Source organism: Catharus ustulatus, chromosome 8, assembly GCF_009819885.2.
Source record: "Catharus ustulatus isolate bCatUst1 chromosome 8, bCatUst1.pri.v2, whole genome shotgun sequence".
NCBI lineage: Eukaryota > Metazoa > Chordata > Aves > Passeriformes > Turdidae > Catharus > Catharus ustulatus.
In genome coordinates, this window is record NC_046228.1 from 20,455,941 (window position 1) to 20,483,278 (window position 27,338).

At 38.2% G+C, this 27,338-nt stretch overlaps 1 protein-coding gene across 8 annotated transcripts in view; it reads right to left on the bottom strand.

Moving 5' to 3' along the window:
- The window catches only part of USP54 (ubiquitin specific peptidase 54), a 92,214-nt gene that overhangs the window by 18,185 nt on the left and 46,691 nt on the right, over positions 1-27,338 (bottom strand). For 6 of the 8 annotated variants that reach the window (XM_033066792.1, XM_033066791.1, XM_033066793.1 and 3 more), the window contains exons 3-13: positions 25,033-25,125; positions 15,130-15,264; positions 13,916-14,029; positions 13,671-13,753; positions 11,736-11,841; positions 9,724-9,870; positions 8,245-8,394; positions 6,816-6,984; positions 5,413-5,583; positions 1,293-1,424; positions 632-1,012 (exon numbers count right to left, since the gene is read on the bottom strand). In XM_033066792.1, the coding sequence (XP_032922683.1) occupies positions 632-1,012; positions 1,293-1,424; positions 5,413-5,583; positions 6,816-6,984; positions 8,245-8,394; positions 9,724-9,870; positions 11,736-11,841; positions 13,671-13,753; positions 13,916-14,029; positions 15,130-15,264; positions 25,033-25,125 (1,681 nt within the window). Of the gene's footprint in view, positions 1-631; positions 1,013-1,292; positions 1,425-5,412; positions 5,584-6,815; positions 6,985-8,244; positions 8,395-9,723; positions 9,871-11,735; positions 11,842-13,670; positions 13,754-13,915; positions 14,030-15,129; positions 15,265-21,755; positions 21,858-25,032; positions 25,126-25,253; positions 25,447-27,338 lie in introns of those variants that run through there. The other 2 variants (XM_033066794.2, XM_033066795.1) reach the window with 2 other exon arrangements.

Genomic DNA, 27,338 nt, shown 5'->3' on the forward strand with positions numbered 1-27,338 from the left:
TTTACATTGTTTATTTTGCCATTTATGGCTTATACAGAGGAAGGAGAACTTGTAATTCTCCGTTATACATTTCACAGTCTTTCCACTTAATTCTTGTTTGCTTCCCTTCCTTCCCTGGAGGTAAGTTCTCTTCCCTTCACCTTCCCTTTACATATTCCTTTATGATTCCCAATTCTTTTCAACTCTCAAAACCAGCAAAGTCTCCATGTACAAGCTGCACAGCTGTAAAATCTTCCCAGATAAATCATCACTGGCTTCCAGGCTCTTACCTTCACAAGAACTCTGCACTGATACACAAAGTACTTTCTGCACCATACTCTGACCCATCAAGTAAAAATATCATGATGAGCCAGAGGAAAAAGAGCAATACAAAAGCTTACTCCAAAGGATGAACTTCAGTCACTTAGTAACATAGTCTGTGCCCATTTAAGAAGGGTAGATGGTATTGTTTCCCATAATTTTTCCTTAGACAGGAAACATAGCACAAGAAGTCAAACAGAATTACCATACATGCACTATGAATACCCACACAAGATTTAGTCTTCACAGACATGACTCACCACTGACCTGAATTCTGCATTCAAAATTTCACTTCCCACACATTCTGAAATAAACCTTCTCAAATTCTTACCTGCTTCTTCAGAGAAAGGGCTAAGCTGAGTGTAGCCACAATGTTTCCTCTTGTCTTTACTGAAGATGCTGTCTATGTTCAGAGACTCTCTTTTGGGTCTCCACGTTGGCCGGTACCTGCTAGATGAACTGGATTTAGACTCACTACTGGTACTCTCCACCTCCCAGTCTCGAGGGTGTGTAGGCAGGCTTTTTGAGGGTCGTGTTTCTGCCTGATCCACACTATTGCCCCCGCGAGGGGAATTCTGCATGGTTTGGGAAATTTGCTGTGGTCTGCTGTGGATCATATTGCTCACTGTCTCTTTAAATTCCCTCAGCCTGCTGGTGCTGCTGGATGGTTTCGGGGCAGTTCTGGGGGCTTGTTTCTCCTTCAAGGTTTCTCCTGCAGTTTGTAGAGATAGCAAAAGCCACAAAAATAACTTCAATTAACTAGAAGCCCTACTTGCAGCATCTTCATGCAGACTTTGAAAAGTGAGATCCAAAACAACAACGTGATAATAAAAAAAACCAACACTCCCCAAACAAACAAACATCAAAAAGCAAAGAGAGGACTAAATAAAGACAAAGATGGAAGAAACTATGAGGGAAATGTAGGTACACACTGAGGACATTAAAAACATTCAGAAAGATACTGATATTTAAAATAAAGTAACATCTCTTGCCTTCACTATGGTATCCCGATGACTGAGCCTCATCTCCTTTCCGCCTAGACCGGCTAGAACTCCTCTTGCGGTCTGCCAGCGAGCCCTTCTTTGAAACATGCCTCTGATTGCACTCACTGTCAGTCAGGTGGCCTGGAAGGAGGAAGAACACCGTAGAGATGACAAGAGCCTTCAGATCAAGTGTTCACTGTGCTAAGTGCAGCAGGACTCTTGATCCTTAGGAAGTGCAGACACTCCAACACTAACTGGCAAGTCAGGTAAGCTTTTGTATCCGTACATTTTTGGTTTTGTCTTGGAGAGGATATTCCATTTTTAAGGTCATAAAAGAACAATACAACCCCTCCAACGACTCTGGTTAATGACAGCTTATCCAAGAGTCAAAGAAAAGGTTGACTCTGCTTTGTCTTTTAATCGTCTAAGGACACCATTTTCTTGCTGTCAGTTTTAATGATCATGAACATGAAACTCCTGAGGACAGCTTGCCAGACACTACTCTGTTGAATAAAGACTCAAACACATGGACAAGTTACTATCTAATAATGTATCATTGCACATCATCAGCTGCTCTGCACTAACTATTCATCTACACTCTCTTTGCCTGCTGCAAACACTAAGTAAGCTGAGTTAGCCTAGTCTACAGTGAAGAAGCCTCACTTGGCTCTCTAGGACCAAGCCAGCTAATTCACATCTGCCACAAGCTAAGAGCACACACACAACCCATGAACATGGATCAGCTGACACACAACATTCCCTCTACTACAGCTTATGTGTCTGAGTGCCAGTATTTTCTCTTGAACACAATTTACTCCCCATTTCCTCACATCAAACAGGAATTAAGACTATTTAATATTGTGAGTTTTCTGTATTGCCTTTACTTAATTCTGTGGTTCTCACACAGTCACAGTCCTAAACCTGCAAGCACAAACACACGCATGGCTTTACTCACGTGAGTAGTCCCAAGCAGAGATGCAGGATAAGAAGGGAATTTATGATAAGCTACAAAGACTTTTCTCTAGCCTTTATATCACAAACTTTTACCTCGCATAGGATGATAGGAAACAAAAATCCCTAATAGCAAATAGTGGTATAACAGCCTCCAGACTACACAGTTGGCCCTCCTTGCTCCAGAGATTAGCATCAAAATCAACAACATTAAAAGCAGATTTTACATATAAAATTGTACTTCAACAGTTAAAAAGTCAATTCACTGCAACTACAATTGCTACAAAGATATTACAATAAATGAGTGGGAAGGAATCCAAACAATAAAAAGCAAGCTACACAAGACTCACTTTTTATTTGCAAAGCAAAGAGTGATTTTGTGGCCAAATTTTTTAGAAACAAGCAGACTACATAAAAGAAATTAAGGAAGCAAAAGTAAAACATTGGCAATGAAGATAAAAGACGTATAACATTTTGGAGACTGTACATAAGTCTGTGCTCTGATGGATTTTTTTTCCCTTCACAGTATGGACTGCCAGGTATCTTTCAGGAACTCCAAGAATATTATTATCCTTGTAGTGACTCCCCTCAAAACAGAAGAGACTTATGCTTCACATCAGCATGCACAACTTCTCTAGTTAAACATTCCAACCTGATAGACATTGACTGGTCAGCATCCTTAACTACCATAAGAGAAACTGTTTGCCAGTATATAGTGCTATTAGCACTAGCAGAGGGTTTGCATTGAATAAAGCCCAGTTCAGTGTTTTAGAATGAGGGCTGCTAGCTTTGCATTAATATTTTCTCCTTTCAAAGACCGCAAACATTGTCCCATTGTCATCAGACATTTAATAGCCACACAGATGTCAAGAATCAGAAGTCTCCATGGGACACAGGCTTTGTTGTCTTTACTTGGACACTGAAACAAAGACTAAATCCAACATAATGCATGAATATAGGAATTAAAATTCCAAGAGTATTAGCTAACGCTTAACATTCACTTTTTTTAATTGACTAAAATAACAAACCAGGACTTCTAAGAGCCTAACAATATGCTTAAGAGGAGTCTCCTGGTGAATGTACCACTTAAATATCTCATCCTCCAGACCTGGGATGGCTTCACAAGCAAACAGCAATATTCAAAGGAAAAGTTTGGTTTTGTAGGAGCTGTGTGTACGTCTAAGAGCATGTTAGAGAAGAAAATGAAATCAAACGGGTTAAGACAGAACACCCTCTAGTCCCTCTACTCCCTCCCCCTGAAATCTCAGTTGCATGAATTGGGCAGCCAGAATACGCACATTTTTCTCAGCAGCACAGGTGGGTAGGAGCAAAGAGAGGGCTTATGCAGCCACTCTTCTGCCCCATTCTGAAGTACCCAGGAGCCTGAGGTCATACAACCCAATGGTGGTCCTTCCCCGAAGGATGATGTGGGATAGGATCCATAATTTTCTGGGCTGCAGTAGTGGGTAAATGGCCATTAAATGAAGAATCCTGCTCTTGCCCAGAACGATTCAGTTGACAGGTCAGTGTGGATGGCTTCTTTATAGCCCCACGGATCACCATTTGATGACAGAGCAGTTCTATTAGTTGGCAGACTGACTTTTTTTGGAAAGGTAGTGGGTAGGTGAAAAAAGAGGGGAAATGCCCAGACAAGTGGCTAGCTAAGGGGACAGACTGACCATAGCTAAGGCTTAATCAGGAAAGATAAGGACAACTGAATTTAGGTGGAGAAATGGGCTAAGCTAAAGGGAATAACACAGGATAGAATCAATAGGAGAAGAAAGAAAAAGAAAAGGACAAAGTCACTAAATATGACAGAACAAAAGGTTACATGCTGAACTGCATGCTTACATGTTTGCAACCATTCCCCTTACTCTCCTTTTCTGCCAATTTCTGCATGGCAAGTTTTGCAGGCAGGAACCTAATCCAATAAACTCTGTGACATTTTTGTAGACTATTTAAATAGTATACCACTATCTCTTTCAATTTTGTCTTCTTTGCTGAAGACAAACACATTTTATTTCTGCGTCACTCAATTTCTGTTCCAACTTTCTTTTCTTTCTCACACCCCACCTAAGACTATAACTGGTCCCTACAGCATTAAGTATTTGCTAGAACACTGGAAGGACTGTTGAGCTAACTTAACCTGTGGATTACAGTTACTCAGATCTCCGACAAGGAATGAAAGAATACTAAATAAAATGAACTTGAAACATTTTTTCCAGATTTTGATGTACCATAGATTGTTACAAATGAACCAATTATGACACAAAAGAGGAACTATTTTACAAATAAAAGGACCAAGTGGTCTGACAGATTTGACACTGGTGCAACCTAACAGGTGCTGATTCTACTCTTAGGTCTTCCTAGAAAATCTATTTATGGCACAATAAAAAAACTTTTCAAACAGAAATAGCAGATCCTATTTCAGACAAAAGTCTGACCTTAATTTATGCACTACTTTTTTAGAAGTGATGTTAGAAGTTACTGCATGCAGAAACAGGCTGACTGTGGACACTGGCCATGAATAATTGAGAGCAAATCTTTAGACTTCCAGTTAACCTCTTTTCAACTAAAGAGTGTTCAGGCATACTGTTCAGCTGCCCAGAGGAAGATATATATATACACACACACAGACTGTCTTCTCATCAGATATTCCAGCTCAACTTGCTTCCATGGCACAGACAGGAAATTATCTTATGCTCCTCACTGCTGCAGTAAATACTACCAACACCCACTTACACAGAAAGGCCTTAGTTCCAAAGTATGAGGGACTCTGGTGATGAAAATACCTTTCCCAGACAGCTGCAACTTGTGAAATGAAGTAACTGCCCGGAGATGAAAAAGTAGCATACACAACACTTACCAAACCCTACAACAGGGCTGTGCAGACTCCAACTCACAGAATTATATAACAGAGCAGGGAGTATTGTTGATAACAGAAAATCAAATCTGTAAATGCTTATCTGGCTAGACTCAAGTCTACAGAAGCCAACGAGACTTTTAAATCATGAGGTTTTTTATGAATTACAACCGTTCAGTACAAATCAAAAAACTCAGGTGTTCACTATTCTATTAAAGGCTGCGTGTATATACAGAGATATTTTCAACTGAAATCTACTGCAGTCATCTTATCTAATGACAATGGATCACACACAGATGCAGTGGAGTCTGCTACCTGTGTCCCTGCTGCTTTGTGAAGCTGCATCATTCTCCACATTGTAGATGACTGTTCCCTGGGAGTCAGAGGAGAAGTGACTGACCACAGACTCATGGTGTGCCTGTTTATACGGATAGCTGTCTGTAGAGGAATCTGTCCGAGTATCACTCGAGATGGAAGGTTCTCTCCCTGGAGAAGAAAGGAATGTCAAGGAAGCAATGTCAAATTTCAACAGTTTTCAGCCATTATAAAAGTCAAGAAAGGCTAAGAAAAGACAGCAGGGGCAACTATACAGAAGTTAACAGAAAAAAACAGAATATCAAAAATACCAACTCATATTCAAGAACACCAGAGATTATGGGAAAAGTCTGCTCCTTTGGAAGCATGGAGTGTCATTCCTTCTGAAAACCTGTTTCTTTTCTTCCTCTTTGGTCCAAGTTTATCAAATCTTCTTAATGTGCAAAATTTAATTACATCCATTGGACTGAAAGTACATATTAGTACCGTACTGAAATTATTGTTAATTTTCAACACTGAGTGCAACTACAATATGAAACACTGCTTTAGGGAAAGTAAAATTACCCAAGTACAGAATATTAATAAGGGTAACAGGAACATCATGTTATAATAATTAATAGGTTTCATCTATCACAAATCAAAAGCTTATCTGGTATAATCTTTGTACTGAAATACTTTTATCTAAATCAAAGTAACCTGCTCCTTCTCAACAAGTCAGCATTGATACTGAAAGCATCAATTCATACTGAAAAGTATGAAGCATCATGATTCAGTTTCAGTACAGTAATGCCTGAACTCCTTAGAAGAGGTGAAAAGGGCAATCTCCTCTCTCCACTTTCAGTAAATAAAAGTAAAAAAATCTGAACTGTTTGAAGACTGTTGGACATTTTACATATGTGATGTATACACTCCTTAATATACAAGTATTAGTTTTGTATTCATTTCTGAGTGGAGAAATTAAAGTAAAAATTATATATAATAAAGAAGGAATTTATGTTTAACTGCAAACACTGACCTTGGGGGCACTTCTCATTTTTGGTGAGAACAAGTCCTGCAGTAAATGTCCTATTTAAGGATGGTTTAGATCTTTTGAAGGCAGAAACTTCAGTTATTGCAGTCATTGGTTAGTGTTCCTCTCTACATGCATACCACACCAGGTCCTTCCCTCCCCCTATCTCCCGATTTCTTTCTCCAAACCTTTTTGTAAGAGATTGCTGTCCCAAACAAGCAACACTCTTAAACCAAAAGAGAGGTTCACAGATGAAACACTGGAAATCCTCTTCAGAATTCTTGACAAGCTTTAGCAATTAACAAGGACCCCTGTTGACAACAATACATATGCTCCAAAGAAGGAAAATGTTTCACATACTGAAGATAAAAGGCAGAGAGCCCACATTGCTTACCTGAGTCTTCACTGTCATAGCAAGTCCTGCTATATTGCTGTAACTCCACCTGAGGGGGCAAGTCTTGTGTTGACACTGGTGTTCCTCTTGGATCTGCATAAAGCAGCAGCAAAGGCTGATAGTGACCCTTAATGCACTTTGTCACAACATCTTTCCATTTTGGACCAATCTGAATTGACAACCAGAAAAAACAAAAACAAACAAACAAACAAAAAAGTAAGGTTTCTTGCCATCGTTTTCTAGAATAAGTTCTCTTTCCCCCCACCCATTCACGATTCTTTTGATTTTCCACTGACATACTTTAACTCTTTCTATAGCCAGCATTGACCAGGACTCAGCAAGAAAGCTCCTGAGCCAACCTAATTAAAATCTAGGTATCCATCATCCTCTGGCTAAACTGATTACAATTCCTGCTAAAAATACAACTACAAAAATAATCATTCTCTTTCAGATGTTTTCTCCATAAAACTTTTTTCATCCTCTGAGATGTTCTAACTTTGCATCAACCAAAAAGCAGAAGAATTTGTTAATGAACAAAATGAACAAATAAAAGATATCAGGACAGTAAATTCAAGTCAAAGTGAATCTTTCTGCTGTGACAGAACCTCTGCAAGCACTGACAGGTCAAGCAATTAATTCACATAGTAATACTAATCTCACAGATCTTCCCCATGTACTAATACAGGTTTCATCTGATACACTGAACATTTACTCCAACAAATGTGCTCCATACATGAGTATTCCACTAAAGCACTGTAGTACCCATCCTTGCCAAATTTTTCTGCTAGGAAGTATGACCGAACAAAGGCATTAAGAGTTTTCTTCCCCACTGAGATTATGTTTGGCATGACTACAGGAGAAAATTTTCCTCTCTCATCTTTGTGATTCCATGACTAGAATGAAAAAAGGAGAGCGGTATGAAATAATGCCAAACAATCTAATGGGTTATAATGTCGTGCCAAGATCCCAGCACTGGTGTCTTTAATGTCAAGGACCTCATGCTTGGTGAAAAGGTTAAAAAAAAGCACTAACAGAAGAGCGGAAAATTTGTTGTTGGCAGCAAGCACTAGGGAAGACTGGCATGTAGACACTCAAGCAGAGTTCAACACTAAAGAGCTATACTGCTTGTCAGCAAGGGAAAGACATGGGTGTTAGCTGCATGCACAAGCAAACTGTACATTTTCAAACAACAGCATAAAAACAAGACTGGGAGCCAACAGAACAGAACTAAAAATAGGGCTCCTGAGACTTCTGGGATGTTTTTTTGAAACCACTTCACTTTGCTGAGAAAAACGGAGTAACAAATTTGTGGATCCCGAGTGGAAAACCAGTAAAAAGCCTCTCAAAATCTGTAGAAAACAGTATGGATTTACAAACAAGCAGCTAACAAATTTCCAACAGAGTACTTTCCTAAAGATTTTTTTCTCACCTCTTTGACATGAGCATCATCAAAGTACATCCACTTGCGGATTTTAGTTTGGAAGAAGAAGGTTGAATAGTGTTTTCCATAGTAACAGATCATTCCCACCAAATACAGCTCTGAGTGTTTTGCTCTGTCATCAGTTACTCTGAAGAAGAGCTTCAAGAAGGAAGGTAAGAACAGAAGGAGAAATTAATAAAGTGTTCAGACTTTTACATACTGCTTTATGTTCAAAGATCTCAAAGTACTATAGGGACATGTCAGGCTTTTACTTCAAAAGATAGAGAAAACAAGGCAATAAATAAACAATCAATTTGCTTAAGCAAACCCAGAGGCACAGGTCAGAAATGGATTCTGACCAACTCACCAGATGCTCATAAATTGAGTTGAACTTGGAGTATGTGTCTACTTGAAGAAGACATTTACAACAATGATAAAATACCTGTTACGTAATTTGAACATGTCTCTATTTTGAAAATTTCTATTCTGTGTCCTGTTTGCTGCTTCTATCAACTACTTTTTAAAACATTCATTCCTTTTTGCAGAAACAAAGTGGTTTGGACAGTAAACAGCTGGCATTTATTCTGACTTTAGTAAGGGTTATCTAAAATTCAGCATGGACCAGTTTATGATGCTAACAAATAACAGATAAATTAAAGATATCAGTAGATCAAAAGAATTCAGCACACAGAAAAAAAAATCTATTTAATTGAATTTAATTAATTTAAAATGCACATGTCTCATGTTTTAGTGCATTACTACTTTACTAGACAAAGACTAGACTGTTTCATACCCACATTTCCATGAGCTCACACTGATTCTGGTACACTGTGCACTGCACAATGCAGTTGTTTTATTTTAACATAATGTGTATCTATATTAACCCTTATGTAGCATCACAATGCTACAATAAGACACAGCTACAGTTTGTTATATTGATAATTCAGTTCTAAAACATCAGTTAATGTAGAGTGAATCCTCCAGGGGACAAACATCTAGATCCTATTTCATTCAGTCATTCAATCACACAGAGCAAGCCACCACCTCTTAGAGACTGTTCAGTCACAAGTAACTTTATGACCACACATTTCACCAAAATGAGGAGCTAAAGGCAAAAAAAAAAAAAAAGACCCCAAAGACCACTAAACTACATTTTGTCTTGAGAAGAAATAGAAATAAACTTCTGTTCTTTAAAATGAAAGAGTACATATGTATTTTCATAGAAATAGCACAACCCTGAAGTAGAATTTCCTTTCACTTGAAAGTATTTTTACAGTTTCAGACATTTCAGAAACTCAAGAATATACAGTTCACAGGTCTTCTAAGGCTTCCAGAGACAGGTAAGATCCTTGGTTCTGCCCTCTGTTCCTCTTTTTATGAACACCAAAAAGGTCAAAGTGGCACCTTTATATTTTTCTCTATTTGCTACTGTAGACTACCATGACAAAGACTGTCTTTGTAAGTAGTGTCAAAACACAAAAAACTTACATCTCCCAGTTTAAGGCAAGTTCCGAGACTGTGAATCACATCCTCAGCCAAATCAGAGTGGTCTGAGTCCCAAACCAAGCCAATGGTGATGATCTGTGGCGAGTTCATCAGCACACGACGAATACGGATCTTTTCCCCACAGTTACTCTGAGCACATAAATAAAACAAGACACCGAATAAAATTCTTTGTTTATAATAATGTTAGGGCAAGGCACTAACAAGTGTAAGTCTCAGAAGTACAGCTTCCAATGAGGAGGTGATGAAACACAGCAGCCATGCTCAGTGCCAAGGTAGGAGCTTTGTCACGTGCTATCAAGACTATCCTGCATTCCCAAGCTTTAAAGTGAACACTGCCAATTCTTCCTCCTGCTATTGATAATGATTAATACCTAGACCACAATACCAAGCTTATTTAAAAAAAGATAAGCAAACGTACATGAAAGAGCTCAGTAACATTCTTAGGAATTGGACAGAAAGGTTACTTTTGATCAGAATCTCAGATTAAAAATTGTATGTACGGAGACTGATGCCTTTCATGTCAGTGTCAGAAAAAAATTCTACTCTGCTGAAAAAGCAGAAAAAGTCCTTCTTTGCTGTTAAATTCGAGTGTTTCTACATGGTACCTCAAACACCCCATCTTGGTATAGTTATGTCAGTACTCGTATAAACATGAGAACAGCAGCTGGAAGATCAGGAGAGTAAGAGTTGTTACAGTAACTCATAGGAGTTCTATAATTCTTATTTCCTGTTTTGATTTTTCTTCCCATTTTTTACTTTTTAAGTAAGTACCAGTGCATTTTACAGAGGAGGGGGGTGTCCATGATGCAATGGAGTGGGGGGACATGACAAAAACTATGACAAAGTCCATTTGTAACATTCATTTTTTTCCCTGAGCACATCACAAAGATTGCAGGAAAAAACCATTTTCATTCCAAAAATCGTTTCTCTTGTCTACAGAGTCCAGTTTCACAATTTAATATAATAATTTCTGACACTAAAACCAGGGAAGAGATCGCACGCTGTCTCTTCCTCAAAGCAATCTAGAAAATTTAACCAGAATTCAGTCCCAACCATCAGTGAGAGACAAAAATGAAAATTTATAAAAGCAGAAAGAAACTGTAGAGGACTCTGATGTTTAAATGTAGATACGAGGTTTTAATATTAAGATGAATTTATTCACACATATTTTGAAAGGGTTATTTAAAGAACAAGTAATTCTGTTTATTACCTCCCAACCTATCTTACTCTCAAATTGTCTTCTTTGCTTCAGCATTTTCAGCATGACAACAGGAACATGGCATCCTGATAAAAAGCTTCCTTTGCTTAAATTTGAGACAACACTTAGCTAAACCTCAATAGAAAATATTTTTGAGTATAAAAAGGAAGGGGCAGCAAATGCTGGTATGCAATTTTATCCAACTGATTATTCCACAGCCAAATAGCAGCTTGCCCTGACAAAAAATTTATTTCTATTAAATTTCACATTCTTTCATTATTAAACAGCTAGACTCATATGCACCTTTTAAATGACAATAAGATATCTTAATTTCTTGTACTTAGATAAGTAATCCACTATTTGCCAATATTAAAAAGTCTGTATTTCAATACAGAGACTTTTACTGAAGGTTTCAGAGATATAAATTGGGAGTAGAACCAGGTATAAAATGGAAATACACTGACCCCAAGGACCAGTACACAAGCCCTCCTGTTAAAGTTATTGCACCAAACAGTAGCACTACATGAAGCAGCAACTCTGCAGCTGTTTCCTGCCCTACCTACAAAAAAAAAAAGTTTGGTGATAACTCTTTAGCATATTTATTAAAAGGCAGAACGAGATATTAAACTCTTACTTTAGAAATCTAACACGATATACATAAAAAATAAGCATCTATTCCTGGTTTTAATACTTGTGGCTACTCAAAGAGGTACTCATCATCATCGCTAAGTTTTCCCTTCCTTCACTGAGTAACTGTGAGATAGTGAATTCACCAAAGCAAACCAAAGTTACTCACTGGACAGTTTCGCAGGTCCCCCATAGTGCTGGCGTTCTGCAGGAGCTCTCCAAACATGTCCGGAGTTGGCTTCTCCCGCCTCTCCAGCATACAAATAGCTTGATTGCTTCAGTATAGACAAAGTACAGAAAAAAAAAGCTTAATAACAAAATAAAAACACAAACCCACGCTAACCTAGCACACATTTCACCTAAACTTTTTTGAAGAAACTTAAAATACATAACACTTTTAATATTTAATACTGTAGTACAGAAAAAAGTGCACATAATTAATTGTGAATTACTACATCTTCCACAAAAATACTGCATAAAGAAAACACGTAAAACTCAGATGGTTTGGCTTAAATTTTGTATGTTAAAAGAAAATTTAAGCATTTTGATAAATACTTGGTTTCAAAATTAAATATTTGCTTCAAAATGTGCCCCTTTCAATAAGCACAATTATAGTAAAGCAGCACAGAAAGACACATTCTGAATAAAATTACAAACACAAAATAGCACAGTACTCAATTTATTTCACTGTCCAAGTTGAAAGAAAGATGACAATATGTACTCAAGAGTATTAGTGCTCAAAGCATGTTCAAGCTTAAAATGGTTTCAGAGGTAAATAAATATTTTGGTATGTATTAGTATTTCTAAAATAATGCACAATTTAAGATCTATTTCGATATTTCCTAAAAAATACTAAATACCATTTACATAACTATTTTCCCCTTTTTCTAATAAGGAATATTCTCATATACAGTGTATGCTGGAACCTAATGAAAATCTACAGCTTGATGGACCAGCAGGCAGCAGCCACAAGGGGGATGCTTTACAGTACTCTTGTTACACAGGTAAAGTGGTACCTTTTGATAGATCTGCATGTGAAGAGTAACTAGCAGTTCTCATGACAATTTTTTCAGGCTCTGTAACTACATATCTCACATGCCAGACATAAAACAAAGAGAAGTTCTAATCCCAATAAAAATTTCAAAACAGAAATAAGTAACAGACTCCTGCTTCAAACAGATTTAAAAAGCTTTCAACTGAGCAGCCACCTACTCAAAGATTTTTCCAGCATTAGTTCAAACAATCTGCTACAGACCTAGTGCTCATGCTCTGTGCACCACCTTTAATGAAAGGTCACAGTGAGCAGACAATTTCCCCCATAACCAGATTACACAAGAGCTATGTGTTCATCCAAGAAAAGAGGATTTGAGGAACTACAGGCCTGTCAGTCTCACTCCACCACCTGGGGCCAGACAGACCAAACCAATCCCCTTGGAAATCAACCCCACGCACGTGAAGGATAAGGGGAGTCAGAGCAGTCAGTGTGGATTACCAAGGGCAAACCACGTCTGACCTCCAGTGAGAACTTTTCTTTCTGCATCTTCTCCCAGTTATCAGGGAACTGCCTTGGTCATCATGAAGGAGTAAAAACACCTCCAGTTGAGAACTGGAACAGGCAGCCCAGAGAAGTAATGGAATTTTTGTCCTTTAAGCACTTTCAAAACTCAGCTACACACTACCCCAAGTAGCCTGATTTAGCTTTGAAGTTAGCTCTGCTTTAGACAGGAGGATGGAGTAGATGTCTAAAGGTCCTCTTCAATGTCATTTTTTTTGCTGTTTTTCTTATCTGTCTTCTTAAATCACCTGCTCATACATTAAAGTCTTTCAAAATGTATGTGAGTCCTTGTCACTACAGTTGTCAAGATGCAGAATTATAAATAAGAAGATACACTGATCCATGCCTAAACTGCCATCGTTTGCTTCACTAAATCCTCATGCTCTTTATCACAGTTATCAAAGCTCTGCCAACTTTGAACAAACCATGTCCTAGACATTTAATCAATAAAGAACATAAAGATCCAACTGCAATACCAGTATGGGGTGGAGAAAAAAAAGGAGGAGAAAAAAGAAGTGGGGGAGGTTTCCTGTGAAAAATTTAACTCACCAGAGTGAGGTTGTGGAAATATAATGTACCATCTGGATGAAAGGTAATGGGTCAGAGGTGGCACCACAGCTGGTACAAACACACTGAAGAGAAAGAATATATAATACATTGACAAGATTAAACAGGTATTTCCATTGCAACACTTCTGCCTGTACATTTCTTTACTGTGGCAATGCATGTTTTAGGAATGAAAACATAAAACTTGAGAACTGGCCCTTGGTATTAAGCACATATCATTACCCCACCTGTTCAAATAAAGTCATTGCAAACTTCTGGTGGGAAACACAATGCGGTGCAGTGCAAATATCTTCCTTTGTCTCATCTGCAATGTGGAAGTGAATTCGCATTAAGAGGTTTTCCTAGTCAAAGGAAAAAAGGAAAAAATGCATTAGATAATTTCAACTGCAGACAAAAGCTAAGATATAAATCACAAAAGTATGCCAGATGCAATAATGTTACAGACAGAAGGCTCGTGCAAATTTGTGCAAGTTGCTTCAAAAACACAGAAGTTGGTATTTCATGGAAATAAAAGGAAATGCCCTCCACTTCTGATTTGAAATGCGGGCTCAGGTAAGCATTTATTTTACTTACTAGCACTGCAGAAGACTCTGCTGTTAATTTTTTTGTCAAGTTGTCAAGCATCCATGGATATGACCAAATATAACAGAATACCTATGCAGTTTTAAAAAGCACTGGATTGACACTAACTTCTCATCAACACAAAATAAATCTACATTCCATGAGAGCTTTGAAATATGCCACATCATCTACATTCTATCAAAAAGGGGGAGAACTAATAAATGAAGAGGCAAACTAAATTCTGTATGAAACAATAGCTAGGAAATGTTCAGTCCTTTTCATACAACTACATCTGTTTTAAAGTTCCCAGGAGCTCTTGTCCCACCGTTGCCATTAATCTGTGCCAGAAATCTCTTGACAACTCTTGACAACTCTTCCAGTAGAACACTTTTCACTAACCCTACTAGCTGCTTGGGTGGTTTAAAGGCCTGCTACAAACAGGTCAAGATTAAGTATTTGGCAAAACAGCTCTAATATTGCACAATTTTCCTTGAAAAATTTTCCTGTGAAAATGCAATTTCAGAATAACTGACAAACAAAACATCCTTTTATCCTTTTGAGGTGATCTTTAAAATTAGAATCCTGGATCATTCTTCTAGTGCAATTTTTTTCATAATGAACATCTCAAGCACGCTGGAAAGGGCAAGCAATACCTATGCAAAAGCAACTGTAAAAATGGTTCCCGATGATATCACCATTTCCAAATCATTCGTTTGGGGATCTCTCTGTGCACTTTTTCAGGCCAGACATTCAAAGTCTGTTGCAATTTGGGGAAAGGAGAAATAGAGGGGAAAAAAATTAAGGGGAAAAAAAAACAGGGAAGATTGGGTAGGGGTAGGCCACATCTCTGCCTGTCAAACCATCTTTCAGTTATACTCACAAAACACTCAGCAGCATCATCCATGATGCCCAGCTGGAAGCGTTGCTCATCCTGAAATGTCTTTGCAAGAGCAGTGCGCAGGGCATCAGAAGGCAGAACCTTCTCACTGCTACACTGAAACTGGTTGAATATACCCTAGTAAAAAACCAGGAGGATAGTTAAGTTACTGTATTTTTCACAATGACTCAATTTATCTGAAAACAACCAGCAAACATTTAACTTGTTAGGGTCCTGCAACACACAGATACTTGTACGGTACACAGACTACAAGAGAAAAATCCTAAAAGTTCCTCCTTTGAAATCATATGCACCTTTATGTATTTCTTCCTTTCCTTTCACACATACCAGGGTTAGGAGTTTTGGAGGAAACTTCCCTTAATGTCAATCCCCCCTGGATCCATTTTTCTTTCTCTAAATCTGATTTCTGAAGCAAATACAACGAACACCAAAACTTCACACACTTTATTCCCATTCCCCATTTAACTTTCTCACTTCCAGCTTACCCATGCTGCCTTGCTCCCTCTTTCAAGCAGCTCTTTTCAAACAGGTCTAGCCACTTGATACTTGCACACTAAAGGAAATTTACCTTTCATAAGCCCAAGTGGGTAAGAGTTAGATGATTTTTGTATCAGCGTGCAGGAGGGGAAAAGCACGATGTGAATGGCAGTTCCTATGTATAGCCAGTTGTTCACTTGCTGCCATAAACCTGCATTTTCATAACTGTAACTCACACATCACCTCGGTAACAGCCATTTGCAAGGATGAGTAGTTCTAAAGAGACATTATTGTCTTAAGTGTGAGTTATATGCATGGAAATTCCATACATATTCCCAACTGATTAAATGACCACATTTATTTTGTGTGCTTGCGTGCATATGTGTGTGAAATATCCAAAACATCATCTGAACAATTGACTTTCACTATGCCCTTCCTACAAAAACAGAAACACAATTCTGTATGCAAGATCCTCAGCCTAAGTAAAAAACTTTTAGTCCTTATTTTAATACAAGACAACTCTCCTTCACCACTGTGCTCTACTTTCTACCTCATTTCATATGACAAGCAACCGTCTTCATCAGTGTCAATCTCAAAATTCTGCTTGTCCTTTCCTATAAAACTTTCCTCACAGTTTCTGTAAAAACTGTGGAAAAGCTCAATTCATACTGCAAGAGAGGAAAAAGGGATCACCTTTAATTGTGCACCAGTCTGCATTTCTGCCTTCTAAACCTAGTAAAACAAGGAGTAAATCAAACTGGCTTACCTGGTTTATTTTCTTTTAAATCTATACTAATCTGCAGCAATTCACAATTCACCTAGCACTTCTTCCTTTAATTACAGAAATCTTCTTCCCAACATACTTATGATCTACATTAATTGGAAGTAATCTAAATCTTTCTCTCCTTTATCTATTTTTACTTGCTACGTATCAGGAAATGAGAAGGTAAGATGGGAGGTTTGCCAAATGGTACAATCTTGTCTGTTTTGAGGAAGCTGGAAAAAATGCAGAGCACAGCTAGCAAACCAACCTCCATGCCCCTGCCATTTCTTCCCATAGGAATTACAGTGCTGACATAATCTAAAATAGATGTAATATGTCTCTCTTTACTGCAACTTTTATTTTGGTGGTTCTCAAGGCGCTCATTCATGGATTATGGTCCACTGTGCTGAAACCCACAGCTCTTCTACTATTGCCTTTATTAGAGTATCACAGAATCACGAGAAAAGGGTAATGAAGACAAAGCCATGAGGCAGTATCATACTTCATGAACTACAGACAATTCCCCTCCTCAGTTATCTTTTATATATACATACATGAAACAGAAAGAATGACAAAGTCTCTGCACTGAAACATGATTGCCATTTCTGTCACTCTGATAACTGAGCAAGTTTCAGGTTTCATTAGTGAATTTTCTCATTTCAGTGATCCTCAAAAAAAAAAAAAGGCAGTGAAACTCCAGTAGGCAGTAACTCCATCCTGCTGCAAATTTTACATAAAACAATTTAAGAGCACTTCAAAATATTCACAACTCTGCTTCTGAAATGTGTTTATTCTGTTTATTCAATCTCACTTCATAGATCTGAGACATTTGTCTAGCAACTGGTCCACATCCTCACTGAGCTCATCCTCATGGTCCTCATCCTCATGAGCTGATGGGCAGCATCTAGTTTGCTTCAATGAGAACCCTGAAATGCTTGCACTCCTAAGGGGTGAGAAACAAGGCAGCACTAAACTAGGTTAAAGGAGAAGCAAACAAGGAAACTGAAACTCTTATTTTAAACTTCCATCTTTAAAGAAACTCTATACTTACCACGAAACAAAAAATCAAGCAGTGTCAATTCTGTGAAGAATGCAAAAATCAGGATGCAACAGATCCCAATATTAGATGGAAGAATGCTTCCTCAAATTTGTAATGACATAGCACACAATGGCATACAGTCTTATTCAGATTACAAGAGAGAGGAAAAAAAAAATCTTAAACCAGTGAGTAATTGTGCATTTTAATCTAATAAAGATCAAATCTTATTATGTCATTGCACAGTGCAGTTTAGAGCACATTGGAACCCAGTGCTTGTAGGAAGTCCTAAAAGCACCTCAAATGGAGTCAAAAGCACTTTGAACACAGGGAAGTTTGGTTTTTCTTAGGTTTCATTCAGTGGGGTTGGGTTGGAGTTTTAGTGGGGGGGAGATGGGGTTGCTGGGGTTGATTCCCCTTTCTTTTTCAAGATAGGTTCTTTACTCCCCTTCAGAACAAGTCTTTCTTGTCTCTCAACCTCAGATGGACAGGAGTGGCACTTCCTGCAATTTCATCACTTTACATTATCTAAGTCAGATCTCCCTCCTTAATTTAAGGTCTTGCCTGTGAGCAATACTGTTAATTGCTGAAACCCTGGTTCCATACACAGGTATGAAAGCCAGCTGGGCGCAGACCAGAAAAGCACTCCTGATTCTGCCCCAGGAGTTCTCACGGCACCTTTCTTCCAAGGCTTTATGGAACATGATAATTCCATGTAAGAAACATTCAAACTTTGTTTTCCTCCAAAAATGTCTTCAACTTCTTCTGAAACTGAAGACGGCAGAAATCCCTGCAATGATGATCTCTTTCAATGGCTGCATTCCAACACAAATGAGTGTGTCCCTAACAGCGGCAACAATACGAATGGACGCTGCTAAAAGCTCCATGAAAATGTAAAGTTTCCTCTATTTTACCTGTTTTCAGTAACTTAAATCAAGGTTACAGAACAAAAAAAGAATTAGCTTAACAAAATCTAAGAATTACTAATACTGTATTAATAGCAGTACTTTGACTTCTACACTAAAGACATGTTCTTGGCACATTGGTCAGTCTACAAGCTAAGACAGAACAGTGCGAGCATGGGATTTTTGATAGGAAGTCTGTGTTCTGGTAATACTGCATTCCTATGAGAGGTCTATATGGAAAAAAGGCCCATCTCCCTTCCCATCCCCTTCCTTACAGCACTTCAGAAGTCTGGAAAGGGTAGCAGAGAATAAAATTAGGAAGTGGTTGTGTTTTTAAAAGACCAATAAATTCACAAAGTCCATCTAGTTGCATATAGCCCTCCCCCAAATACTAAGATCAACTCCAATTACAATGTTATCTTTCAACAGCTTGCTCTCAGATGGGTCCAAACCTGAAACTCCTTAAGCATCTCAAACAATCGACTGTAGGGCCTCACTTCGTTTTTTACTATTCAGAAGGTTTTTTGGTGGTTTTTAAACAGAAGGTTTCATATCCTTTCTACTACTACACAGCTGGGCCTCTGACCACATCAGGACAAAGCCTTGCAGAGTCAGTGTGCTTCCAAAATAATGTCCTCCACTTTGGGAAGTGTGGGTGTGGGGATTAGTATGAACATTCTAGAAACATATTGATCAAGTATCAAATAAAGGAAAACAACCTAAGTTTTGAGACAAGGTACATTTACCATGCAACTCTTCAAGAAACCTTGAAGCTACCTCAGAACACTAAAATTCACATGCATGATCATCAACCAACCTTTTTCAGCTGGTTTAGAGAATAAAGACAGCAAGTATTCTTTTAGGTAATTCATGGAATTGACATGCATTCTTGGGAGTTCTTCTGCAGATTTGAAAGTTGCAATAACTGTGAAACCACCCTCCTTCCCCAAGATCTGCCCCCAATTATCTTTAATAGTGTTTGGAATCAACTTCCTCCCTAGGAAAGAAGTATTCCATTTATTTGGGGTAAAGTGACATCTGCAATGTGTAACTGACCTTACTGATGAAACAAACCAAACTTGATAAACATTCACATGTGACTTTTTAATCAAGCATGCAAAAGTGGGCTGACATAAGAATAAATTGATGGGTGAAGACAATAGGGAACAGCTACTGAATCAGAACAGTGTTCATGCTCTGTAATTTTGAGCTGTGTCCTCGGTAGCTTTCTGAGAATTAACTATTCCCTTCCAGAATTATAAGAAGTTTCTTCTGTATGGGGATATCACTGCAGCTCTAGTGGTATGAAAACATGTTCCCCTCAAATGCCTTATTCCCTACACTAATCAATTGTTTCTGGGTTTTGGTGATGTGATTTTTGTTGGCATAATTTTTTTAAGCTTCCTCTCCATTTCAATACCACACCCTTCTTACCCTGCTCAATTCAGTGGACCTTTTTTCTTGCTTGTAGTACCTCATCTCTCATTCAGAACATCACACTCTCCTAGTGAAGCGTCGTACTCAGTACAACCTGTTTTGAATGGCTGCTAAAACCCACTTTTCTCCTATCCAAACACATCAGCCTCCACCCACAGTATTTCCACTACCTCATATTTCTTCCCCACATTTCCTCATGTTATATTCACCTTCAAGGTTGCAACAAATTCTAGGTTTATATGGTTTTGTGTCTTCTGATCTCTTTTCCAACATCCAAGTCTGGTAACAATCAACCTAGATTCCCAGAATAGACTGTCAAGCCAGGTACTCCTGGTTACTACCAAAATCAAATAAAAACAATACTTTCCACAAGTGCTATTTAGATGGTGGTAGGAAAAGAAATTCGAATCATAGAATGTGCACATCTACTAGGTAACAATTCATTAACTGCTTGATCAAGATCAAAACAGCCAATTGTTATGTGGAAGCTGCAATTAACAGTTTATTAACTCAGGAAACTGTACTTGCTGCTAGTGTATTTGGCAGGCAGTTAACTGCAAGTGCCAACTGAAGAAAAAAGTTGAAAAAATAAAAGTAATTATTTTATGCATTTTGACTACTGTTTTACTCTGAAACTGTTTTACTGTCATTTGAAAAAAAGCATAAAACAGAGGATGAAATCTTTGCAACCAACCTATTAGGGTCTCAACTACATGATGAACATTTCATGATAAATCACTCAATTTCAAGCAAGTGGTTTATTAGAACAAACTATAGTTACAGTCATTCCACTTTTTAAAGCACTGTAAAACCCTACTGTTCCCCATTTTCATCTTCAACAACAACATCATTTCTACACAGAAAACTCACATTCTTCCTGCTTTTGTTGCACATGACAAAACAACAGAAAAAGACCAGCCCTATTAGAATTTATCAATCAATAGAACATTCTTCTTTGTGACCTACAAAAAACACTCTGTCCTGTATCCTGGCACTATCGAGCTCCCAGTACAATCCCTGGAAGGAGAACAAACTCTCTGTGGCATGCTCAGTACAGTGGACGGATTTCCCCCTTCCTAACCTCTTCCAGCTGTGATAAAACACCAAAGCAAAGTCATGCTGAAAAAAAGGAAAACAAACCAAATCATAGTAGACTTCAGCATAAATAATACATCAAAAAGCTGTTGCAGTGTTACGGCAGGCAAACCACATAGTGGTAAGGACAGCCTGTATTGAAAAAAAAAATATTTCAATAATGCCACATCTTAAGGAGCAGTGTTTGGGATTCCAGCACAGAGTCTGCAGTTCTCCCTTTTTATGGCTGTAGATGCAAGAGGCTCCTTCCAAATAACCAAGGAATGCATATCCGGAATGTCAAGGATCATTTTCTAGCTACATAAACACAGACAGGTAGCACATCAAGTTTTAAAATTACTTCAAGAATTTGTGAAATGGAAGACTCCAATGTGGTACAAAAATAAAATGTGATTTGATCAGGTATGACATCACCATCCTGTGATCCCATATTTGAAATTACAAGTAATATTTAGAGAGCTAACTGAGCATTTACAGTAAATACTCTGCATGACATCCGAATCCCTAGAAACAGTTGCAACAAGCCAAGAAAGTGTGGAAAAAATACTTCATCAGTGTTATTCCATGGCTAAATTTAGCTTAGAGAAGATTATCCTCCTCTAGAGTCAAAAGGAAGAGGATGTCACCTTCAGAGCAACATGTCAGGAGCAGGAGAAGCATAAACCCTCTCTGTACAACACAGGGGGTGTCAGGTATGCTGCGAAGGTACCCTGAAGTGAAGTGGGGAAATGTGACATAGGCTCCTCCCCACAAATATCGTCCCTTTCCCAGGCCAGGCTGGAATCTGAACATGCCAGCATGCTCTGAAGAAGAGGAAACATGTCCTGCCTCCACCTTGCTTGATCTGGACAAGTATTTTGGGCAGATCCACCTGACAGCATGCAAGGCTAATTACCTCTCCCCAGACCCTAATAGGAGATTTTCGCATGGTATAGAGCTCCAAATTCTGGTGTTCCCACTGGATCCAGCCACTTCTTCTCCCTCATCTTAGCAAAGCCTAAGGCAAGATTCAAGAAAAAGAGGATGTCAAAGACCTGGAGGCTAATCCAGCATTACTCTGGTAGGACAACAGTTAAAGGCTTCCAGAGCAGAAAGGAGAGCTGGGGCAGGGGAAGAGATGGGCACAGAAGGGAGGGGATGACCCTGCTGCCCTGGCACATAAAACACACTCTTGGTGATGCCTGCAGTATTAGGTGCACATTAAGCACATAATCCCACTTGTCTTACAGAAGTTTACATATAACATGTACCAGACAGACAGACTTTTACAAGAGGAAAAAAAAAAATAGAGCAATTTGAAAACACTGATCCAGAGTGCAGCAGAGAATGAGTAAATACCTTGAGCAGCCTTTTTCCTCCTTCTACTGCCTGCTTAAGGAGTATATGAAGATGAACGTGACCACCTCCATGGTTTGGGGCTGCCCCTTGTGAATACCCCAACCTTTACAGCTGCATTCAAACAACAGCTTATGTTTCTGATAACCAGAGGGTTTTTGGGGGTTGAGGGGAGGTTTGCACCTCAATTTCTTTTAGAGTCAAGTAACAGCCCACATAACTCACCTTTATAATACTATCTGACTTAATAACAACACTACAAGGGGGAGGGGAGAACTTTCAAATACTTATGTACACACATTAACATTTTACACAAGATAATAAAAGTGAAAGCTTGACACAATACCACCCAGAGAAAGAGTTTCTGGAACAGGCTTTGGTAGGACACACAGCAATCTCCCATGAAGAACAGACTGCAAATAGAGCAAATGCTAATTTTTTCATTTGGGTGCAGTTGGAATTTATTTACTTTTCCAAGTTTTGGTTACTGTCCACATTCATAAATACTTGACTAGGTAATTCTTTAATTGCTTATGTGCTCTTTAGAGTTTTTGCGAGCCCTAAGGAATTCTGCACACAATCAGACACAAGTTTCCCAAAATGTGCAAAAGTAGTAGAAGATTTGGTGCAATATTACTGATTTATTGGAAGTTAAGGGTTGTTACAACTCTCAGCTAGGAAAATTACTTTTAAGAACTTCAGGAAGAAAAAAACCAAACAAAACCAAAAACACACACAAAAACATATACATACACACAATCTTTGCAGATATTGAGAGTGAAAGAGCAGCAAATTTTTAAAAAGCTGCTTAATTTAAAAAATAAACATATGGCTGCAGGCATAGAATTTGTGAATTCTGCCACACCACCTGTCATGTCCAAGTTTATAATAGCACACTACACACTTCAAGACATCAAAACCAAGGATTTTACCAACAAAACTAAAAATTCTTTGACCCAATGTCTGCTTTTAATACATATATTCCAGACATCCTGTCATTCTCCAGTTTTCCTATAGTGGTTTGTCTCTCATACAGGTACTGCTAATCCACATGCATCTTTTTCTGCAGTTCAGCTTTCAAGACCACAAAAGTTCAGCCTCTCCTTTTTCCTGTAATATCCTTTCACATCTCTCTCCCTCTTTTTCAGTACTCTATACAGAAAGGCCTTTAACTATTATCTTCATATTAGAACTTGGACTCTGGTGCAGAGTCGAGAGTTTACCTTCATTCACGGCAGAGCTTGTCTGATCTCCTGGTATTTCCTTTATCATGCTTTTAGGTTAAACCTCAGAATGGCAAAAGCTTACATTCATGGTAAATTCCTAAATCCTCTTTCTGACCTCATCTTGGCTAATAAAGAATACTAACAACCACTTGACATTACTCAAGGGCATGATCCAAAAAATACCTTTAAATTACCCCACTGAACTTAATGAACTCAAACCAGATCATGACTGTCTTGTCATTCCCCTTTAAGAAAGGGGATATATTTAAAACCGCATCTTTTCTGTGTCTGAAAAGCTGTATCTCACTCTGAATGCACTATCTTGCTCTTAACCCACTGCTAACATCCTCTTCTGGTGATAATGCTGTAAATATCATCCTTTCTCATCATTTCAATACATATGTCTTGAGAAATTTCCCTTCAAAAAAAGATAAATTCTCTCACTTCACACCTTAATATTCTCCCTTTTGCTATTGCATTTGCCAGGGAAAACTCCTCAACAACAGCCCAAAAGTTCACTAGATAACTCATTTCAAGCCTGTCTCTACTAGAGCACCTATGATATTCCTTAAGAGCAGCAAGACAGCTGTTATACCATAAATGTTTCCTGGGAATGTCAGATGATTTTAATTTAAACCTGCACTCTCTATTTTGCCATTTTTATAAGACATGTTGCCATTTTCATTACTATACATAGAATTCATGACACAAATTCTCCCAATTAGTATTTAGTTGGATTTTACAACGCATTTATGATCAAAGAAGATGTCTAAGTCTCAATTTCAGAAAGGAAAAATCACTGCTCAGGAAGATTAAAGCTGGTATTTTCATCATGTTTGCATCATGTTCATTTCTCCCACAAGAAGCTAGGGGTTTGAGATAGCAAAATTTAGAAAGGAGGCCACAAAAAAACCCCAGAAGTGCAACAAATTAATTGATAGAGACAAACAGAGACACGGGATTACACAATTTACTCAAGTACATAGAAGTACTCAAAATCAGAGCTAGCACCTAGATCTTACTGTCCAGGCAGTCACTATGACATTCAGTTATTGAATCTGCAGCTACAAACAGAATTGATGCTTTTTAAAACAGAGACTACAAAGAACTGAGCCATTTAATGGAGACATCAATATTTACAGTAGAAAATAGCCTTTTAGTCTTACATAATCGAGAGTTTTGAACAGAAAGGCTTAGTTAAATGGCCTTCCCCATCCTGACATTTGAAGTAACTCTGAAGGGAAAGGTAAATGTTGAGAGCATATTGACTGCATATGGTCTTATATTTGTTACAGCAAATTGTTAAATACCAAATGATAAATCGGAAAAAATAAAGCAAACTTGTATTTTACTGTCTGAAATAATGGAGATTCACAATCACCTGCACACCATTAAGAAGAGTCCTTGTAACTGAAACTATACCAACAATATTTTCACAACTTTTTAGTTTGAACACATTTTAGAAACTGGATCTTGGACCACTAGCTATCACACTTAGCTTGTTCTCACAAATCTTCAGGTGGAAGTTTGATTACAAATATTAATTAAATATCATAAATATTTCCATTCAAATTTTTAAAGAATGGTTTTCAATATATTTCTAACTTTTACCTTAAGAGCACAGAAGATGCAAGAATCACCCATACACTTGTGCGTTGTGATCTGCCGGAAACTGCGGCGAAAAATGTCCAGGTGCCAAAGAACCTGAAACAGAAAAGAGGGCACAGCCAATTTTATGAATATATAAAATAAAATAAAATATTGCCTAAGGGTCTGAGCAAACTGCATATGTTGAATAATCCAAGAAGTATATCAATGCCATCAGTGATCACCTTTAAAAGGGATGCCTTTTATCTAACTGCAAGCTGACATTTTCAACTTTCTTCTTTAGCTGTAACCTTCACATGCTAATTTACAGTACAACCTTCCTTTGAATTTCTTGCCATGTGCTTTCAGGTTAGAAAACTCGCTTCTTCACCCACGTGGCAGTGCTGGATTAAACAGCACCTGCTCTGACTGCTCCACTGTGCTGGCACCAGGGCTGGCTGCTGGGCAACCGCACCATGAGGGTGAGCAGAGCTGCTGAGGACAGCCCATGGACTGCTGGGGATGAAACTCCTCCCTTCTTCCTACACAACTTTCTTATTCTAAGCAGAAAGGCAAATGCTAAAAAAATGGAGCACCAAGAGCATATACATTAACGAGTCCGTGCAAGTGAAAACAGTAGAATACTAAAATCCGTTATGCCAATATTATCATTCCTAAGTGTCCTCACAGGCCATGATTACTAACCCTAGCCTGTTAGGGCACTTAGACCTTTCTCTGAGGTATGGTGGTAATAACAGGTGTGTGACTAGGTAGGGTCACAGCACAAAAGCAAGCAGGCTTTTACATCTTCTGCTAGCAACAACAGTGAGAGGTAACATTTGCTCTAACAGCACCATGTTTTTTTATTCTTCAGTTTTATCACTAAACCTGTGCACTCTTGGGAAATTATTCCAATTTGTATCTGTAAAATATCAACAATACCCATCTCTGAGGTGTTCTACAGTGCAGTCTTGATGTACAAATGTGGCCAGCACCGGCTATTCCAGTTCAAACTAACAGTAACTGGACTTTCCTGCAAACTCAGTCACCAGCCTTTCAGAAGGCAGAAGTCTGCACTGAAAGAAGCCCTGACCTAAATCACGTCCTACCAGGTTCCGGACAGAGCAGCAAGGTCCAGGCTGACATGTGACTGGTTAAATGCTTCATTAGCACAATCAGAGGAACCAAACTTCTTATTTCTGATGAATTTGACTGGAGTAACTGGTTAGAAAAAATTTAGCACCCTGGCAAAATGTGTGCTGGTTTCAAGAAGTATTTGCAATTGGAATGATTTATTTACTTAAACCATAGTAATATGTAATATTCAGTAAACACGTTTTTAAATCTGTATTTAAATCTGTAATTTCCCCAAAACTTCGTAATTGCAATGGCTATGTTTATATTCAAACTATCCCTGTACTTAAAGGGCCTGGGAGGCAACATAAGCCTTGAAAACATCTGATTACACACAAACATTCCTGAAGAACTACTGCAGACTTTACAAAAGGACAAAAAATTACTTTAGGAATGAGTCCAATTTTTTTTATGTAATTGCCTTTGGAGTTTAGCTTGAATGTTTATAGAAATTCATAAGAGCACAGAGCAACAAACATTCAAGAGCATTTCAGACTAAATGTTAATACATTAGGATAAGCCCCAAAAGCATTTTATGAAATGATTACTATCTTGTCTTTTTTTTTTTTTTTAAATTCAGCTTTGATTTTAAGTACTTTGAGTATCCTCTCTCTTCAGCTTTAGAAGAAAAGGGTTTCTGTAGCAGATTAAAGACCAGGTCATAGTCTTTCATCTTCATGTATGGCATGCAGCTGGTATTAGGATCTACTTAGTCCAGACCTAGGTTCACTAACTCAATATTAGGAAGCAGTCAGTTATTACACCTTACAGCTTAATAAAGGTAATTGATACAGAACATCACTGGAAACTTCTTTGCCCTGTAATTCCTAACATATTAAGCCTATTGAGGGCCATGGGTATACATATTTGTATTATTTGTTCTGGGGCTATATGGAAGCCTGGAGTTAGTTGAGAACCTGATTGTGCCCATGGAAAAGAACAAACAAATCAAACTCACAGTGATACAGTCTGTGTTGCACAGACAAGTGATATGAAGGGATGGAAACTGATGTGAAAGGGTTTTAAGCCCTGCTGCCAAAATGAATCTCAACCATCAGACATTCAAAGCATCTGGTGACAACATTCAAAGCAAATGGTGACAACACCTCTATAGCAGCCATACCACTCCACTGATTTTGGCAGCAGAAGAGGTTTTTCTTCCAAATCAAAAGGTAAACAGTCATTTAAACTAAGCT